This window comes from Triturus cristatus, chromosome 4_1, assembly GCF_964204655.1.
Source record: "Triturus cristatus chromosome 4_1, aTriCri1.1, whole genome shotgun sequence".
NCBI lineage: Eukaryota > Metazoa > Chordata > Amphibia > Caudata > Salamandridae > Triturus > Triturus cristatus.
Genome location: NC_140585.1, coordinates 368216490 through 368237466, shown reverse-complemented (window position 1 = coordinate 368237466; position 20977 = coordinate 368216490). Strand labels below are relative to the sequence as shown.

At 46.3% G+C, this 20977-nt stretch overlaps 1 protein-coding gene across 2 annotated transcripts in view; it reads left to right on the top strand.

Moving 5' to 3' along the window:
* Nucleotides 1-20977, top strand: part of TTC38 (tetratricopeptide repeat domain 38) — a 508844-nt gene that overhangs the window by 90826 nt on the left and 397041 nt on the right. For both annotated transcript variants that reach the window (XM_085652408.1, XM_085652407.1), the window contains exon 3: nucleotides 5176-5257. In XM_085652408.1, the coding sequence (XP_085508534.1) occupies nucleotides 5176-5257 (82 nt within the window). The remainder of the gene's footprint in view (nucleotides 1-5175; nucleotides 5258-20977) is intronic.

The following is a 20977-nucleotide window of genomic DNA, read 5'->3' as shown; positions in this document are numbered from 1 at the left end:
ACAAAAGCTATAAAGAAAACCTATCATGTCCCCTTAGAAATTCTCTTGTTAGGACCTGGTTTGTACTCAGAAGATTAGAAATTCTGGAACACACTTGGCTCTTCTTTCTACACCCAGACAGATGAGACCCACATCCTTTCCGAACTGAGCTCCAATGTAAACTAGACTTTGAGCCGGAACCAATTTTTATTTTGTAGTGTTTAGAAGAAACCCAAACCTTTCTGCAGTGTTAACCCCGAAGATATATTTTCTGAAACAAGATACCACCAAAAGATCATCCAGATAAAATGGTCTTGAACTTAAAATTTGGTGGACACCCTGGGTCAGGCTTTTAGACCAAAGGTTTCAAGGCTGGCCGATTCAGATGCCCTTTCCACCCCCAGGCAGGCTTCAGGCACCAGAAGTTAATTAATTATCCCTGAAATCGGTTTCACCCCTCTCCCCTTCCCCCCCCCCCCCCAGGGGTTTGCAGGGTTCCTTCATGCTGCTAATATGGCGGCCGCCAGCGGGTATTCCGATCCTGGGGTTAACGTTCTAGTGTTTTTAGGTAGAGAGTGGAGGGTTCAGGTGTTCGCGCTCGCGCGTTAATCGCATGGCACACTTCAGCCGTCATTTTTAGGTGAACGGTAGCTCTTCCTACCGCTTGTTGTATTTATTTTCAGAAATTCAGTCAGGGGAGTAGCTTTTCATATCATATCTCCGCCTGACACCTACCGGCAGTTCGAGGAAACACAGAAGGAGTTTCCAGTGTTCACCAGCTGGGGAACAGTTTCTTCGTTTGGTCAAACAACAGGAATGAGTACCGTGAGTGTGTGTGGGAGAATCTTCGCTTGCTGGAAAAGCAAGTCTTTTCTCTAATAAGATTAAAACAGTATTCAGCGCTCAGTCAGTTTACTGCAAGGACATTTGAGCAACTGAGCATTGACCTACCACCGCATTACAGTGTTTGTTTGAGGATCTTCTGACAGTTAAGCAGTACATAGGAACAATGTTCCCAGTGGATAGTTTCATATATTTATGGAAAGAAACACTATTTATCAAAAAAGAATAAAAAAGACGTTTTGTACCTGGCGTACAGTGTTATTTAATCACACTGGACTCATGATGATTCATACATTTGTTAACACAGTGTTAAAAAACAGTGTCCCAGGAGGGGAGAGGGAAGGTGGGAGTGTTGTGAATAGGGTGAGGATGAGGGAGCGAATGTACAGAAGTGTGATTCATACAGTATATTATTTACACGACAAGAAGGCTCACATCTAAGCCAAGTTATTCACACAGTTTCCATAATTCCTATAGCCATGATCAAATAACAAAAAACAGTGATTCATCGCTGTTGTTGTAACTGGCTAGCGATGAATCACTGTGCTTGATACCCAGGTCCCAGTGACTACTTTTGGGTTTACCCTTCTAGGTAACCTGACAGTTAAGAAGTGCAGTTTGAATATTCTTTATAACTGAACTATTCCAGAAGAATTACTAGTTCAACCTTGTTAAGTCGCTACGATAATAAACAACGACAAATCCAATAAAGAGACTTTTATTTGGAATTCACTGAAGTAATCAAATATCAGTAAAGGCAGTTTCAGACATTCGCTACAAACTTCATTATTATAGTATGTAGAAATATATATTATACTTACCAATGGATCCTTTTCAACTGTTAAGAGAAAGAAAGAGTTAATTGTAAGCAAAAATACTTCAATACTAATATACAACTGCAAAAAAAGAGAGAAATTAGCCACTGCGGAAGAGAAGGTAGGGGATACGATAGGGTTAGTATTTTTATGTTTATAATTGTCTAGGTTCTGCGAGGGGTTAGACATGTATCAATGGTTGTCATTTGTGTTGCAGATGCCAGGCAGAAATTGCTAAGATTCCCGTGAAGAAGAGGCATAGCAGTGAAGTCTCTCTTGTCATCCCATTCCCCTTTCCCCCTCTTTACTGGCAGTGAATTTGATCATTCGCTTTCAGTGGAGTTTGGGATTTGGGAACAAGTCATCTGCTCCTGTGGAAGTCCAAGTATTCAGGTGCATGGTTCTGACAAAAGGACAGCACTTGAAATTTCCAGTGTGACTTTCCTAATCGCTGCATTCTTTTGTGCCAACATTTAAAGGCTGTCCTGTAAAGCTTGTATCTTTTCTAAATCTTTTAGAGGAAGCGTTACTATAAATTGCACGTTTGGGAAATCATCCTGAAACTCCAAGCGCAGAGACACCATTTGAATCACTCATTTATCCTTGACTGTTTTCTGCCAGGTATTGGAAAAGAGACTCCACCTTCCTCCAGCCACTACCAACACAATGCTCCTCCTCTGGGTGAAGTCAGGGATGCTGATTGGCACATGACCCTTGAAATTCTTGTAACCACCTCCCAAAAACTGGGGTTGAAATCATGACTTGTTAAATGAAGTTTCATACTTTTTGTTCCTTCTATGATCATAAGTCCTTCTATTCCTTCAATAAACGTTGCACTCAAACTTGAAGGTTTGTATATTCTTTCTACTTTTAAAAGACTTTTAAGAGACTTTAAGAGAAGTTTCAGGTTCCTCTCCACAGAGATTGTCCCCTATAAACGGCATCTGTAGCAAATAAGATTTCTGCGAAGAATCCGCCTTTCAGCTTCTGAGATACAGCTGCCTCTTTGCTGTCATTGCTGACACTTTCATATTTTTAAAGGTAATATGTGACAAGCATTTAATTGCCAGAGTTTAAGAGACATCCCTCTTCTTCTATAGCCACAGATAGTCTGAAACCCCTTGACGAAAGACAGAGGGGTACAAACCGAATAAGCCCCTGCTCTCATACCAAGATTTAGATCAGAATATGCCTTTTTTAAGGAAGCTCCACTTTCTTGTCAACAGGGTCTGAAATGATTAATTAATTAGAAAGTAATTTGGTTGATTTGACCTTTGAAATTTGTTAACAAAAAAACAGTTGTTAGAGTCTGAAGAAGATCTAACTTCCCCTTTACCAATGAAGATAGCCTTCCAATAAATCTAGAAACCGAGGTCTTTTCTGGATCTCTCCATTCCCTCCTTAACAAACCGTGGACTGCAGGATTTACAGGAAATTTTGGAAAAACTTACTAATTGTCTAAAAAAAATCTCCACTGGAAGATGGTTGGTCACCATCTTGAGGCCAAATTAGAAGAAATGTACGACCTCAAACCCTTTAATTTTAATTCTTTCTTCAGAATATGTCCAGCCGAACTACAATGCGCGCTGAAAGCTGACATCCTCACAAACAGGTGTCAACTGCAGCGAGCAGATGAACCTACTGGTGAGTTGCAGTCGGCTGGCTGGCAAGCTTGGAGGTTACAGCAGCACAATGGTAGTCACCAGGGAGGGGGTTAGAGGTGCAGCACAGTCTGCCTCGGACCAAACCTCTCTCAATAGTGGTACAAATGTCTTGGTTGTGATGGTTGTGAGAGGCTCCAACATAGACACAAACTTTGTGTTGGCATCGGCAATATCTGCTGCCCACTATTCTTCCGGGAACTGCCCATGCAGATGCTCTGTGGCCGGGTGCCTTGGGGCATGCTGATCACTCTACGCTGTCTTCCTTAGGTCAGCGGATCCACATAACACCAGTTCTGGCACTTAAGGTCAGCCACACCTCCGCAGAGCTGGCAGGCTCCATCCTTCTCTCAACAGCACCCTAACAACAAAAGCTGCAGTCCCACTTTTCACTTTTCACCCCCACCATCCACCAATAGGCTGTGTTTCTGAATACTAATCAACAGCTCCTCTGAGCAAAAGAACATAATTGGATTTCAAAAGAGGCCCGATTTACTCTTTCTCCACTTCAATGTCTGGGACTCCTACCTCCAGCTTCAGGAATATCCGTAATATACTTCAGCTTGTGTGGTGCATAGCTATATGCACCACAAAGGACACTTAAATGCACGCTTTTAACATGACCTTGGGTTGTTAATATACGGATCTGGGTTAGTACATAGAAACGGAACGTCACCCAAGTCGCCCAGTATGCTTCCAGTATAGTGATACAGATAAGAAGGTCTGGTTTCACCTACTGATTGACAAACCACAGTACATTGCCACCACTGCTCCACTAGATAAACTGGTGACCGAGATTGTATGTCAGTGTCAGTGAAATGAGGACATGCATGGTGCAACCCTCCAGGTCACAGGACAGGTCCAGGACCTCACTCATGACACAGGACAGGGCGAGGCCTTCGCGCACTGGATTAGCATGCTACTGGGGCCAAATTATTAAAAGCAGGATACCAGATACTCTCAGTGAGGAAGTTGGGGCTGGCGAGCATAGCTGTACAGCATGCGGGGGACATTGGCGTCCCATTAGTAAATGTTACCTTGGTTAATATTTTCAGGGGAAAATTATCAGTGCATATCTTTCACCCAACTCCAGAATGTATTACTTTTTTCAATCTCTTTTTATTTTGCATTAATATATGAATCGGCCTTTTTATGAAGTTTTTAAAAAAAACTACTGTTGATTGATTTAGAATATGTTTTCTTCCTCCCAATTATGGCTGGATATTGTTAGAGGGTATGTGGCCATCCTTCTTCAACCGATAGACTTGTGTGAGTGAGATTCATCATGCAGTGGGTCCATGAGGTGTTTATCATGTTTTGGTATTGGCTTATGGCATTTCGTTGAAGTTTATATTTTTCCTTTGCATTGATCGGGCCCTCATTTTGAGTGGCCTCTTAGTACTGAGAGTGCTATTAATGGCCAAAAGGTGCCAAAATATTCAGGTGGAACTCTGGGAAGAAATCAGGAATTTCACTTGTACAGCACAACTCTACAACTAACGTGGGTGCTCTATGCTCTTTTCTTGCTCCCTTGATTGCAGAACAGAGCTAGCTTGACTCTTCCGAAAGGTTTAAATATAGTATCTGCTCTGGAAATCCAAGGGATTGCTCTCATTTTCCCTTTAGTTGTCTTTGCTTGAGAATCTCGGGTTCCTACCATGTGACCCCCTGGCTGCCTTCCTTCATCTCACTGTAATATTTCACAAGGTCCAGTCTAAATTTGCCTCTCCTTCGCAGCTGTAAAATATCTTGGTGATTTTCTAAATTAAATAAACGTTTTCTTTATCATGCATTATAAAACAGTTGCAAGACTTGATCAACATGTCATCTGAATTCAGTAGTAGGTATTTAAAGTCTCTTGTGTTTCTCAATTACAGTATGTAACATGGACCAATGATAAAACAGTAGGAGGCATAGAGGGGTGTCTTTCAAAGATGCAAGAAGCAGATCCAACGTTTGGTAAGACCTGAAACTTTTTACGCTTTTGCTGGATTTTGCTTGATGAAAGTATGCGCAGAGGGGTGTGATTGTAAGTGCCACAGCTATCCATCCGAAGGTGGACAACATGCTCATGATGGGTCTGGCAACAACCAATTGACTGGAAAACACCTCACTAAGGATACATCTAGAAGGAGTTAAGAAAAGTTTGGAAATCATGACCTTTAAGCAGGCAATTTAAAGTAAGACAATCATAACAGAAAATGTATATCTATCTATATATATACATACAGATATGTGTGTGTGTGTGTATATATATATATATATATATATATATCAGATTGATAAAGGTTGTTGCTATAGCCAAAACGTGCTTGATCGCGGGAGGCCAAATGCATTAAAGAAGCCTTAATCCGGCAGTCCTCGTGTGCGTGCTCTTTTCCTTTGGGAGCAGGGGTTGGTCACATATATATATGTCAGTATACATTATGTAGCACATATAGCATATTCTAGTATCAATGATTATTCCACAGTAAATAGAAAGTCCAGTGTTAAGAGATATTGACATATTATTCACATGCGCTGAGTTTAGAGGAATAATCCCACTCCTTGGATCAGAGGATGCTGGTGAAGGAGTGCACATCAATTGCCAATCCGTTTCAGAACTGCATCATGTAAACTGACAGATGTTGGCTCATGTGGGTTTGTCAGCACCTCAACAAGAGTGGTGAGTCTCTCTCTGTCTGATCTTCTGACCTGCCTCAGCCACCTCCATTTTAGAAGACTCTCTCTTTAAGCTCCACTATCCCATCAGGCTATTTCTGCTTCCGTTGTTTCACGCTGTCATTGAGCTTTTTTTTAAATCTGTTTATTAATTAAGTTTGGTGTGACAGGTGTAAACATATTGTTACCACATCATCCCCTTCCATTACATTTGAGTTCACTCTTACGTTAATTATCAATTATCAGAATTATCAGGTTTTCTGTTTTAGCCTTTAACATAAACAGTAACATCTTAATATCAAAAGATGCTCGGCTTAAACCCCCTCTGCTTTAACCCTCCCTAGTCATTATACACATGTTGTTCGGCAGTTGTCCATGTTTCCTTTCATGTTCTTTTGGTATTTCAGTGTTCTGCTGCATGTATTCCCCTAGGCTTAAGATGTCACAGTTCATTCCATGGTCAGAAGGGATGTTATTTCAATATTTCAAATCCGCCTGATGGAAAATGTATATAGATACAGAAATCCGTTACCTGCTTTCTTGGCCTTACTGCAGGGGAATGAATCCAGGAAGCTAGTTTCTAATGTCTTACGTTTTGTCCTATTTAGGGATCTTTCTATGAAAGTAATGTATCCGTCCCAGAAATAGGTTATGATGGAGCAACTTCACACCACGTCAGTGTCTTCCTGCTTACATCTTGGGCATTTCATGTCCACAGTGCTTGCAATATTATTTATTCTGTTGCAAGTTAAGTAGGTATTGTGAAGATAGTTGATTTGATTGTATTTAAATCTAGACTTCCTAGATATTAAATATGAATATTTGTTCCCGCTCTTTGTCCTCTAGTTCCTTTCCGGTCTTCTCTTACTAGCTTTATACAGCAGAGAAATCAACCTACTTCTGCAGCCAGATGTAAGCATGACCTGTAACACCTCGTGCGTCGGGGCTTCAGCTCTGCTTGATAATTTAAAAACTGATTCTCTGAGAGCTCGTCTTCCTTGACCATTGTGGTTAGGCTCTTAATGTTCGCGACCTCATAACAATCACTTACAGTTAGTAGTATCTCTACATTCACCACTCTCTTTCTATGAGCTGTAAAAACCCTCCTTTAATCGATGGAAGTCCAACTAATGGCATTGTTAGAGCGTATGTCAAAATCTGCATGATTTTCTTGACCATTATCTTCCAGCATTGAAGATCCGTTCCAAGCAGTTTATATCCCCATGCATCGTCTTTAAATCGTTGTGTTAATAATGCTACTGCTGAACCTTGATGTTGTGGCTCACACAATGTCCCAATCTTTTCTAACCTTGTCCCGTCTAGCCACCTAGGCACAGCCTGCAGTTGTACGGCCATATAGCATATTTCATAACCGGGGACGCTTAGACCCCCTGTGTTTGGGCATAGCAGAGATACCAGGCTCCCATTTATCTCCTTGCTTGATTGAATAGCTTTATTTGCACTCATCTCACCCCTGTGGTAAATAGGCCTCTCCTCTTCAGTGACCCCCTTTTAAGTCATGCAATCTTTCCTCCTTCCTATTGCCTCTTTGTTTAAAAACACTCTCTCTCTATTATTTTTACATTCATTCTGAATTTAGCCTATCTCAGATCACTTCAATCTTTGGTTGCCTCCCTCTTCTGAATATTCTCTCTCTCTATATATGCACATACACACAAATACACCCATACACTCACACTTAATATTCACCAGCAACTGCAGGAACGCCTTCTATGCACTAGAAGACTACAAACCATCCGGAACTCCGCAGCCAGAGTCCTCCTCAACCTCCCATACCTAACCCACATCCCACCACACCTCAGGGAGCTCCACTGGCTTCCAGTATACAAACACGCTTGTTTCAAACTCCTCACACACACATCCAAGGCAGTACACAACTTAGGCTCCACTTAACTGAACAGTCGCTTCTCATTCTATCACTTACACCCAGACACCTGTGTTCCACAGAATTCCTGCCCACACACATGCCACGGATACACAGAACCAGATGAGGAGAACAGGTATTGTCTTACATAGCTCCTAAAATGTTGCACGGCCTCCCAATCCACATCAGAGACAACTCCACTCAAATTAAATTATTTAAGAAGCTGAAGACCCGACTTTTCAATTAACCAACTTGCCTAAAGGCAGGACTAAGCACACACACTTGCTCAGTGCCATGATACCTTTGCGGGTAATAATGGGCTTTACAAATACACGTAAAATAGCATAACACATATATATGCTAGGCTTACCAATCTTGTCTCTCTCTCTCCCACATTCTCTCTCTCTCACTGTCATTAGTTTTTTAAGTTTTCTCTCTCTTTGACCCTATCTCCCATCTTCAGGTGTCATAGCCCTCTGATTTTTCTGGGACTGTACAGCCAAGCTTTAATGAAATCTGTTGCTGGTTTAGATTGCTGCTGTAATGCTCCGGGGCTTAGAGCCAGGATCACTTTCTTCCCCTGGACCCTCAACTTAACCCTCTCCCCTAAAAATGCGCATTTTAAGTCCTACTGTGAATGTTAGAGGTATTTCAGAAATTATACAGCTGGATTTACGCTTCTTTCCTTCACGAGAGAATGGTATCCGCTATATTGTTGAAACCAACTTCATAGCCATTGTGCTGCCAAAGTTCTCTCCACTTTGCGGCTGGTCACGTTTTTGTTTGGTTGAAGTTCACCCTATTAAAAAAAACAAATGCTATTGGGATTTTCTGCGATCAACACATCAAGCATGTAAGCGTACCATAGAAACCATAAGTACAAGAGAGTGAATGCACAATCAGTGGTATTTTCGTAGCCATGGACATGCAATGAACAGGCAACTGTCAGATGATATGTCGCTACATGATCTGTCACCCATTAGAGGGGCTCTGCGGGTCGGGGTGCTCTTCGCCATCCCCCATGTCAATGCCATAATGGCATAACCAGAGATCCCATATGCCTTGGGCACCTTCTGGCATTGTATGTAACTTTCTCAGTTGCCATATAGAGGTCTATCCCATTTTTCCAGTCCTGCAGCCTAGGGGGACTTGTTGTGCCCCAATATTTTGGCCATATCTCGCTTTGCCACTCTGAGGCCAGGTTACTGAACAAATGTTTGGCTCTAGGGATATCTACATCTTTGGAGATAACCACCAATATGTATTTAGGGTCTAATGGTAACGTTTCACCCAGCACCCCATTGAGTTGTGCTATTATGCCATTCCAGTATCGTTAAATGCTTAGGCAGTCCCAGAATGGGTGTATGAATGACCCCCTCTCTGCCACACAATGAAGGCCACTGGCAAAATCTGCCCTGTCGAAACGATGCTAATGGGACCTGTTGAATAAACTCCATGAAAGATTTTTTTTTTTTTATATAAACTTTATTTTTCAGTTTACATGTTATAAAAACAAAAAACACATAAGCTGGTATCAGATCATTGTGTACAGGCAAATCTACGATGTCGTTAACGGCACATAGGACTACAGGCAGCATCAGGGAGGGAACGGGGCCATGGGAAAATAAAAAATAAATAAATAATGTGCAAACAGAGCACCGTGAGGAAGGAACTGGGCACAGCACTTTATCGCACTGCAGACTTTACTGGGGTCGACCCTCTTGCTCCCCGTCGGGCCCAGACCCAATGGATAGATCCAACCCACTTCCCTCACTTTCAGTCGTATCATGTGGGAAGGGCTCCCCTTCTGCTAATCCAGAAGCACACATAACCCGTCAAGCCATTAGGTCGTCCTGCAGCTTCTCATCCCGCCGAGTGAGTTGCATGTGGGCTTCCTCGGCTAGGGACCACTCACGGACATCTTTAAGCCAGATGGGCACCTTCGGGGCCTTCTGCCCCATCCAAGTTATTGCCACCTTGCGCCTGGCTAGTACCAGCATTAATTGTAGGAGTTTATACAGGAGTTTCTTTTTCTTGGGTTTCCAGACTAATGCAAGCAGACAATACAAGGGTTCAGGTGCCATCTGAAGGCCTGTGACTGCAACTATCCGATCCACCACCCCCACCCAAAACTGCCTAACCAATGGACAGTCCCAAGCAAAATGTAAAAAGCCCGCTTTCTCAGCGGCACATCTAGGGCATCGATCTCTCCGGTCCCCAGAGATACGTTTCAGGGATACCGGGGTTAGGTAGGTGCGGTGTAAAAAAATGGAAGTGCGTCAGCTTAAACCTGGTGTTGGATGAACCTGTGTGTGTGAGGGAGCCTATGCGTGCCCATTGTCACTCCTCCAGCGGGGTGGCGAGATCTGTCTCCCAGGCAGCCCGAGACATCGGTACCGGGGGGGTTGAATCCTGTTTCATGGCTTTGTACAGGAGAGAAATCAATTTACGACCCTTACCGCATGAAAGTAGGACATCCAGGGTGTGTGTCAGTGGTGGAATGTCCGGGTATTGGGGCCAGGTGACATACCACCTCCTGGAGTCCCCGTAAGTGTATGAATTGTCCCCGTCCAAGGCCAAAGGTCTCCTCCGCCTGCTCGTAGGTAAGGAAGGTCTCGTTGGGATAAAGGTCAGCCAGAACTTCGCACCCACCCTCCCTCCAAGATTGAAAGGACATATATTGCCCCCTGTCGATGAAGGGGGACAGTATCCATATCAGAAGTTCCCTGTGAAAGGGTGCCCTCCGTAAGACCTTCTCAACGAACCGCTGCCATATGCCGGCAGTGTGTCGCACAATATAGGGAAGGGACGTGTCCGACTCCCTACCTTGCATCAGTGCTTTCTGCAGCGTCAGGGTGTCCACCCTACCAGAGAGAAGGCGTGTCTCCCAATTGTCTGTATCTGTAAGCCAACCATGAAAGATTTTAAATTGGATCAGTCGAAGTCTTGATTTAATTGCGACTTCCCTGTAGTGCATTAGGGCTGTGTTCCAATCTAGGTCATCAAGCTTTCCCACTTCATTTTCCCAGCGTGCTTTTAGTTTTATTTATTAGGGAGTTGAGCCTATTATTGGTTATCGTTTTATATGTCCATGACACTGTCTTCTCTGCAGTTTACCCCATGAGCAGCCTCCCTTCTAGTGGTGCATATTCGGGTATGTTTTCAATATGAAGTTCCTCAGTCATCCAGGCTTGATGAAGCTATAGGTATTTGTAGTGTTGTGGCATGTTGACTTGATAATCTTTTTGGAAAGAGCTAGAAGGGATTAGGACACCATCCTCTGATATCTCCCAGTTTAGAAATCCTTAGGGTTTCGCAGGCCTCGAAACCCTGCAGCTTCTTGAATTCCAAAGAGAGGTTTCTCATGTGACTCGTGTGTTCTGTTTTATCCACCTTTCCGCCCCTTTCCAGGGGGCGATAGCTACCTGGGTTGTCGGCAGTGGTTTCTCCCCCCCCCCTCCCCTCCCCCCCCTTTCCCACCATAAAGATAATCTATTTATGAGTGGGTCTGAAATTGGGCCCATTCTAGGGCATATGTGAGGTGATCTCTGGCATGTGTCCCCAGTTATTAACCACAATCAAATGAGCCCCCTTGTGGTATGCTTTTATATCTGGAAAGGCGGTACCCCTGTTGTATTGATTCCTTTGCAAGGTATGTTAAACCACCCTTGGGTATCCTCCATTACAGAGGAAAGTCTGGACTTCCCTATCTATTTTGACAAATATGTCCTCTGCGGTTTTATGGGAGGTGTTTTGAAGTATAAATAGAAGTTTCGGTAATGTTGTACTCTTCTACATTGAGGCCCTACCCAGATATCCATCTTTCCACATCTTCGTGGAATTCTGTCAAGACCCTGTGGATGTTGTGCTCTAAGCTATCATCCTTGTTTATGGTCACATATATGCCTAGGTAGCGTAACCCCCTCACTATCTATCTCCAAGTGCCCCGGAACTTTATGTTGGTCAAAGTGTGTCTACCTGACTGATATAGGCTAGATTTACCCCAATTGATCCTATAGCCTTCATGCATTTGTGCATATGTGTTGAATATATTGAAGAACTCTGAGAGTGTCTTTTGCGGGTTTGTGACATATCACCTGCACTTAAAGAGAACCATTCGTCTCCCAAAGCATCCAACCTGGATGTGTGCATGTGATACATGCTAGTGGTTCCAGCACAAGAGCGGCCCCCTCTCAATAGGGAATTTTGTAGATAATTCTCCATTCACCTTCACTTGGGCCATCAGTTCTTTGTAGAGCAATGCTATCAAAGCCTGAAATTTGGGACCAGACCCATATTTCACCAGGACTTGTCTCAAGAATGGCCAATGTTAGGCATCAAATGTCTTCTTGGCATCAAGGGACATCATCATGGGATGGTCCTCTCTACAGTGTGTTGTTCGAGCCAATTATATAACCTACAGAGGTTGAACCTCGTCGATCTCTTGGGCATGAAGGCCCATTGGTCATGATGTATGAGGGCAGCAATAACCTTCAAAAGCCTCGTGGCTAGGATAGAGGCTAGAATTTTGGTGTCAACGTTCAAGAGGGAGATTGGGTGGTAAGAACTGCAGTCTGTCGTGGGTTTACCTGGTTTGTGAATCACAACTATCGTAGCGTTCCGAGATTATGTGGAAGGGTTCCATTGTCCTTTGCCTTAGTAGGTAGGGCTCAGTAACCCTGCATTTCTCTTGAAGAGTTCCAACGGTATGCCGTTGGGACCTGGGGTCTTCCCTGGTTTCAGCTTGCCTATGGCTATCTGCACCTCTGCAAGAGCAGCGTCTTCTTCTAATGTCAGACAGGCATCTGCCGTCTGGGCTGGGACGTTCACCTCCACTAGGTAGGATTCTATCTGGGGAGCATCTGCCATTGGGCGTGTCCTAAAGAAAACAGCATAATACCTGGCAAATTCATTTGCGATCTCCCTGACAGTACCATATGTGATACCATTTTTACCTATTATGCCATTTATCCATCTTGCCTCTTACTCTCTCCTGCTCAGCCATGCCATTAATCTCCAGCTTTGTCATCGCACAGACACCGTTGTGTGGCTAGGATAGCAGCTTTAGCTTCTTGGTGCGCTAATGCCTGGTACTTTTTGTGGGGAATCGCAATGGTGTGTAGCATGGAGGAATCTTTGGTTGCCCCTGGCCGACCCCCTAACTGCACCAGTGGTGCTCCTAGCGCTTCAATGTCCCCGTTTTCACTCGAGTATAGTTCCATGTTTACTCTAGTGTCCCTGGCCACTTTCTCGTTTTGCAGCTCCCAGGCATTGAGTTTCATCCATGCGCATGACCTACGAGTTTGCATCTATGGAGAAGTCACAATGGTGAATGGTCCTGGCCAGGTATTTTGTCATTTCGATATCCTTCCCTGCCGGGGTGAAGATGTAGTCTAGCCAAGAGAATACCTTATGTGCACCTGAGTAGCAGGAATAGGTTTGGGCCAGTGGGTGGTGGTGATGCCAAAGATATGACAGTCCCAGGGTCTTCATGAACCGTGCCAGTGTCCTGCCCCCTTTAGGGGATTCACCACATCATTAAAATATCACCCAATTATATGTCAAAGAGAGCCTGACTCTAATTATACCCCTGCCAGTTTGCTCATCGTTTGCTTTTGCAGCCGTGGGGGGGTGGGTGTGAGGGTAGACACTGACCAGGGTTATCATAACTTTGCCCCAGAGACCCTTGACTGCCACATATGTCCCATTAGGATCCACCCACGTTCTTTCTGTCCTAAATGGTGGTGTTTTCCTGATCAGAATTGCTACTTCACTGGAGCCTGTCTTAAAGCCTGAATCAGCAAGCGTCTTATAGGTCCCCACTTCCCAAGAATCCACAATGTGTGCCTCGCAGATGTGTTACCTGTTGTGGGATTATGTCTGGTTTTCTTTAAGGTATTTGATGGCCACAGTCACAGGATGGGGTTTACCGTGGTTCAATACCCATCAATGGTCTTGCTCCCAGCTCCCTCTGCTACCTCAGGAGAGTGTCATGCCGCGTCTCGCTGCTGAGTGGGGTAGCAGCTTTGCCGCCAATCCCTCAGGGTTGCCCCAGTGGACGTGGATTCTGGGGAGCTTCCAACACTCGAGCAAATGCCCGCTTCAGGCCCAGGTCATTCATGGCCTCGGAGGGGTAAAAGTGTGGCAGCGGAGGAGAGCCCCAGACAGCCGCATGCATGTTCTCAGCCGTGCAACCCTGGGTGTCGGCCTCAGATCCAGACTCGGGAGCCCAGAGGCACTTTCAGTACAGTTGCTTACGTGGGTGAGGACGTGGCTGAGTTACCTCCCCAGGCCCCGCTCAAAGCGTGGTATCGTTCTTGTTCAGGTTTGTTCTGCCGCCCTCCTCTCACCTCGGCCGGCTCCACCAAGCTTCATCCCTGCTGCTGTTCTGTTGCCGCGCTCTCTCTTTACTACCTTTCCCTTATGCCAGCGTCTCAGGGGATCTTTCCGATGGGAGGTTGCAGCCCCAGTAGCACTCCATTCCTGCAGCACTGCGGACCGCACTCCTCTCCTCAAGGGTCTACGGGTTCTAGCAGTGCGGCTTCATGGCCCCCCATCTGCTTGCATTTGGGGCCAGGGCACAGATGTCCTCTCCCGTTGCCCTCAGGGTCCCAGTTGTGTAGAAATAAGAAAAAGGGGTGGGGGCCCTCTTGCCACCTCTCCGGAGCTCTCCCGCAGTCTCTGCAACCGCTAAAGCACAGCAGGCAGGCCCCTATCGCACTCTGAGCCGGAAGGTCTGGGGCACTCCTCTGACTTTGGCTTGGGTTGGATCTCCAGGAACTTAATCAGTGTGGGCGCCAAAGCTTTTTTAAGTCTAGCCCAGCTGTCATAATCCTCTCCGCCATGCTGAGGGATCCACACAGGCCCACGATGGCCTCGCCCCACTGCGGCTAGAACTGGATTATAGGTATCCACAATTCCTCCACAGGCTGCTCCGCAAATATTCCTAGCACTTCAGCTGTGTTGATATAGTGCGGATGTCGATATGAGAGGTGGATTGCAGCACAAATTAAGAAATGGGCCGGCGGAGCCGGCGTAGAGCGCTGTTAGTCGGCCATCTTGTTGGCCTTGCCGAAGTTCGCCTTTTTTAAACATAGAACTTTTGTCAACATCTTTACCACCTTCAAGTATACATAAAGTGGATCACCTTCAAATAATCAGATCTATTTTTATACAAATTTGGGGCTATAATATCTACTTTGGAATCCCAGTGTCCCATTTCAATGGTGTTGCTGCCTGCCAGCCAACACATTGGCCACTGCAGCTGCGCGGCCGCATAATAATGTGTGTAAATGGGGGCTCGCAGATCCCTTTCCGAAAGCGGGTGGTAAAGGTTAGTGAGGGAGACTCGAGTTCTAGTTTTATCCCAGATAAGAGATGTTCAAAGTGATCTAAGTTTGCAGAACAGTTTACAAAGCAAGAGAAAGGGAAGGGCTGCGAAAATGTAAAGCAGCCTGGGTAATAACAACATTTTAGATTTGGCTTTGCGGTCCATGGGGAAAAGCAGTAGTTCCGTCCAAAACGCTAAGGAGGCACGGGCATTGGTTATCACCTTGCCCAGGTTGCCATCTATTAAGTCTGAATGCAAGTGGTAAATTTGAACTCCTAGGTATGTAAAAGGAGTCGCAGGACCAGGTGAGCAGGGCACGTGGCTAGTCTTGTCTTTGCTTCAAGGGTAGGAGCAGCATAGGAAATGAAGGGGATTTACCCCAATTCACCTCAGTCCAGAGATGTGTCCAAAGCGATCTAGCAGTTCTATTAATTCGTGCAGTACAGTCATATTGCCTCGTAGGTAAATCAAAGCATCATCTGCGTAGAGTAAAACTACATGGCATTGGTTGTGCGCCTTGATGCCCCACTGTATTGCTTATTGACGATGTGCACAGGCCAGGGGTTCCATTGCCAGCACAAAAATAATTGGCGATGGTGGGCAAACCTGCCTGGTGCCCCACTAAATAACAAAAGAGTCCGATTCCGTGTGGCCTGTCTTAACACATGCCGTTGGGGAGTTATACAGAAGTCTCATCCATTTTAGAAACTCAAAACTTATACCATATCCTGTGAGCACTGCTTGTAAATAATTGCAACCCAGAGTGTTGAATGCCTTTTCGATATCCAAGGAGGCAATCCAGGCCAGCACACCCATAGTGCGCACCCATACCAATAATAAAAAAAGCCTGCGTAAATACACCAAAAATTGGGTTACTTCCAGCAGTCTATTGGCCAACACCCTACCAAGTACTTTGTAGTCTGTATTCAAGAGTGACAACGGGCAGAGGGAACCATGTGCCCGGTTTAGGCAGTACGACCAATACAGCCTCTCGGAGCGAGGCTGGCAGTGTACCCTTGCCATAAGCATCAATATACACCTGATGTAGGTGAGGGGCTAGTTGTGTGCAGAATGTCACGTAAAATTCCAAAGGCAAGCCATCTGCTCCAGGAGTTTTCTCTCTTGCCGTCTGCTAAATGGCATCTGTTATTTCGGTTTCTGTAAAAGGGGATTCAAGTGCAGCGTGATGTGCTCACATGGTTTGGGGAAGGGCTATGCACTCAAGAAGGACTGCATCTCTGTCTGGTCTTGGGCTGGGTGGACCTTATACAGAGAGATGTAATAAAGGTGGAAGGGCAGTTAATCTCTTCTTGTGAATTGATTAGGCGTCCCTCTGAGGTATGAATAGCAGTGATGAGTGTGTGAGGTGAGTTGGATTTTAGGAGCCAGGCTAACAGCCTGCCTGCCTTGTCCCCCTCAGCATCTCTTTTAGCAAGGTACTCTTTGTATTCTAGGGCACACAACTGGTCTATTGCTGTTTTGTGGAACAATTTTGCTTGGGCCAGTTTAGTCGCTTCTTCCAGTGTCGTCGATATTGATTGCTCATAGTTTTACATCACTATCTCAAGGGTGTCTAATTCTCTGTAAAGGGTCAAGCGGACGCCATATATCTTTTATCATGTGCCCGCGGAAAAACACCTCGAGTGCGTCCCATTCTATCCCAACACTGAAGGCGGTGCCCACCTTATCTTGGAAGTACGATGTGATTGTGAAAGGAATGCACGGAGCGAAGTGTTAAGGAGTGCTTTCAGAGGTAAGCGCCATGTGAGGATTCTGGGTATGGGCCTCCCCCATACCAACTGCAATTGTAGGGGACAGTGGTCGGATAACGTGCTACCTTGATATTCCGGTAGGGGATACTTTGGTGAGGGCCTTATGAGAGCAATACATGAAGTCTATTCTAGTGTGCAGGTTGTGTAATCCTGAGTATTACAAGCATTTCCTGTCAGTTGGATGTATTCTAGACCATGCATCTTGTAAGTGTAAATTAGAAATCCAAGACTGTAGGTGTTTTGTGAGCGTAGTGGAGTAAGTGCCTAAGAGCAGAGGATGTTAGCGGTCTATTTCTAAATCGGGGGTGCGATTTAAAATTCCCGCCCCAATAAACTGGCGCCCCTGGGTCGTGGAGGAGAGCCGGTGTCAGTGATTGCAGGAACAAGGGTTGACCCGAATTCGGGGCATATAGTGAAACCAGTGCGATCGGGAGTCCATCTAACCACCCCTTGAGAATCACATAGCGCCTATTCGGGTCAGTGGGGGTGTGTAGTACCGCCAGTGGAGTCTCAGGTGCCACCCAGATCAGGGCCCCGTGCATATCCAGAATACGTGGTCCCCACTATTGTACCCCTACGACGTTTGTACATTGAGTTAAGTGTTTAAGAGGTCAAGTGGGTCTCCTGAAGGAGTGCAATTGCAATTTTGTGCCTCAGCAGGTCCTGGTAAACCCGGTATCGCTTGGCATATCCTGTTAGGCTGCAGACATTCCACGTCCGCAATAATATAGCTGTTCCCTGTTGCCCAGCAGAAGTGGCCATAGCAGTGTGTAGTATCGCAGCCCCCGATATAATGCCCCCACCACTTGGAAGCATGTCCCCCCCCCTCTAGTGTGTAAAAGGCACAATTCATCGTGTCCTATGAGTGCCACCTTGCTGTGTTGACAGTGAAATTAAAAAATCGGTAAACCCCAACTCCTAGGCCAGTGTGCCAATGGGCGGCCAGCCGTCAGCACTTATATGCAATTCAAATCAAATAAAGAAAGAGAAATAAGATAGGAATACCTGAGTCCATACCAGTAATAAAACACAAATGGGAAGCATTAGTAGAACAGCATGTCTGTTGTACTCCCATAGTACAGCACATTGACCAATTCCCTGTATATGTGTGAGATGGTAAATAAAGCCAGTACTCACAGCGGGTCATATACCAAAATTTTACATTCATGACATTCCACTCCAAACCTGTACAAAGTTCATCATATCAGTTCCTCGGATGTTTGCAGGGTTACAGAAGAGCCCCCGCCCAGCACCGCCTCCAGCTGTGATTCCATCAACGATGGAAGGAAGAGAAGACAGATCTTGAGTGGCAAGACACTATGGCGAAGGAAGAAAGAAGAGGAGAAGAGGAAAGAGGTGTGCGTGACAGGTCAACTCACACACCAGAAGGGAAACACCCAAAGGGAAAAGTGCGAAGGTGCATGAACATCCAAACACAGTACCTGGAGAACATCAGCATCACTGGGAGTACACATCCACGTGCGAATCCTTAGATCATCTGGTGACAACAGAGGCGAGCAGGCCAGTCCATTGGTAACAACCACCTCTGTGATGGAACGGACACAGGACTGCGGAAATCCAAGGGGTAGAGGCCTCTGGGACACCGGTGGCAGCGGGTACCGACACGAGAGATGGACTGTTGAAGCTTGCTCTGGAAATCCTGGGAGGACAAAGGTAGCATGCAAAGGAGCAAGTGCCAACAACACCCTTTCAGGTGGAACTTAGGACACGCAGAGGTGACCCGTAGCGACTCCTCCAACCTGATTGGAGCGACACGGCGGAAGTCCACCGGTCCAGTGGAAGCCTAGCAGAAAAGGGCCTCAGGGTCGTCCGGTGAGAGGGGACACCCACGAGAGAGGGGCATCCGTGAGAGGGACGTCCTGCAACTGCAAATCCCATCGAAGGTAAAGAATCACCAGATGGAGAAAGTACTTCACCCAGGACTGTACAGTGGAAAATAACACATAACTGATCCACCATCATTCCATCTGCACTTTCACTGGATGTGGAATAGGAAGAGTGAGACTGTAGATCACACTTCCACGTTGCAAGTCCAAGAAAGACTACATCTTCGGGGCACCCTGACATCGTGCCAAGGAGAACTAGTGGTCCTGGCTGCAAGGACACCATTATCGGCAGTTGGCCAGCAGCGGAAGAGACTACGTGGAAGTCATTGTTATTGTGTTGTGTTTTGTTTGCAAATTGCATTCTCTCCCACAGGCTCGGACTTAATTGTTTTGACCTTCCTTAAAGTTTGGGAGGGATGTAGTATCCGGCTGGATACGTTCTAGTGTTTTGCCCTGCTGTATCACACACTAAACACCCACCCACCACAGGCGTCACCAGTCAGGTGACCCTGATAATAAAAGGGGCCGAACGCAAGTGCTCTGGGCCAGTTATGCACCCATACCAACTGTGTCTGTGTCATCATTCTATGAGTATGTGGGCCTAGCGCCCGCCAAACTCTACAGTGCCTACCCCAACCCGCCATGGAGAGCGGGTTGCCACTGTTGCCACTGCCGACAGCGCAGGCACCACCATCTCTGGGGAGTGTCTCCTGCATATGGTGGAGGAGTGACGCCGCATCACAGGGCGAATCAGCCTCCTCGGACCCCTGTGCGCCGCAACTGTGGGAGACAGAACAGAGATTATCATTGCAGGTTGGACGGAGCGCAGGCCTGGGGGCCACCCACCCCTGTAAGTTCTACAATTCTGAGAGGTGCCTGCGACCGCCCTGATACCTTCTCCCTCCCCTCCCCGAAGCAAGTCCTTGGGGGTGACGGGCGAACGCCATCCACAACTCTGACAGCTGGAGCCCTCGGACTGCAGGGCCTACAATGTGCTTGCTGCAGCAGCTGGAGCCTGCAGGGCAGTCGGCTATATATCTAGAACTGCTCCAGAACAGTAATTGAGATATGGTGACCCTGCCCTGGACATCTCTGGAATCAGATGGGGACGGGCACCGTCCTAGTCATAAGTGGAGCCCAGTAACTAACGCTGTTGATAACAAACAGAGGGGGCATCCACAGCACACGCATTGTGGCGGGTACCAAAGTCGCTTGCACACAAGATCACGGCGACTGGCACCGAAGTTGAACAAACTCCCTGGCACTAACTGTACATACGAGACCGCTCGCCCATCAACACAGTGGACCTGCACAGATGCTGCAATGGCGGAGAGACTATTTAGTCTGCTGATCTGCTGACACCCACACCTCGTACTGTAAGCGAGGGCCTAAGACACAGCAAGTATTCCTGCTTCCCCAGTGTCCCTCCAATAAAGGCAATACAGGCGTGAACTTTACCCGTACCTATGGGATTCGTATGTTCCTCGATTCAACCTACATCGGATGGCGTTACACCTCGCTCCTTTTCTGCTCCACTACTATGGTATGTGAGACTCACACTTCTGTATAGAACTCTTCCTGCGCAGGGGCCAATGGATGGGACCCGTGTCTTGTGAAGGTGGCTGCTGTGGTCCGACTTGTTTAGGGGTGCAGTCATCCTGACCTCACTTGACGAGGGTTACACTGGTGTCTGGCAGTGAACTTACTCCACATTTTTGCTTGATTGCCACTCAAACTGGCACTTGGCCCACGCCGGTTCTTTCACAATGAGGAAAAACAGATCAGACAGGCCCCAGGCCCCCTCAGAGGGGTCAACGGAATCTACAGACTGCCCAACGACTAACGCCAAGGCCGACAAGTTACTGGCGGATATAATAACAGAACATTCCCATTGCTTTGATGAGCTTCTCGCAGCGGTTCTGGAAATTAAGTCCACCCTGAGCCCTATACTAGACTTGTTATGTAGAGTGGGGCTTCTTCGCGAGGATCACAAAAAGCTTAAGATCAGGGTTGAAAACTCAGAATCCACACTGGCAGTTCCCAGGCCCACGGTGAAAGCAGTGGATGAACAACTTAGGGCCCTGCAAGGGGAATCGAAATATCTCCGGGGCCGGGTCGAAAATCAAGGAGGAAGATTTTGAAGGAACAACGTTCGCATAGCGGGCCTTCCAGAATGCTCAGAAG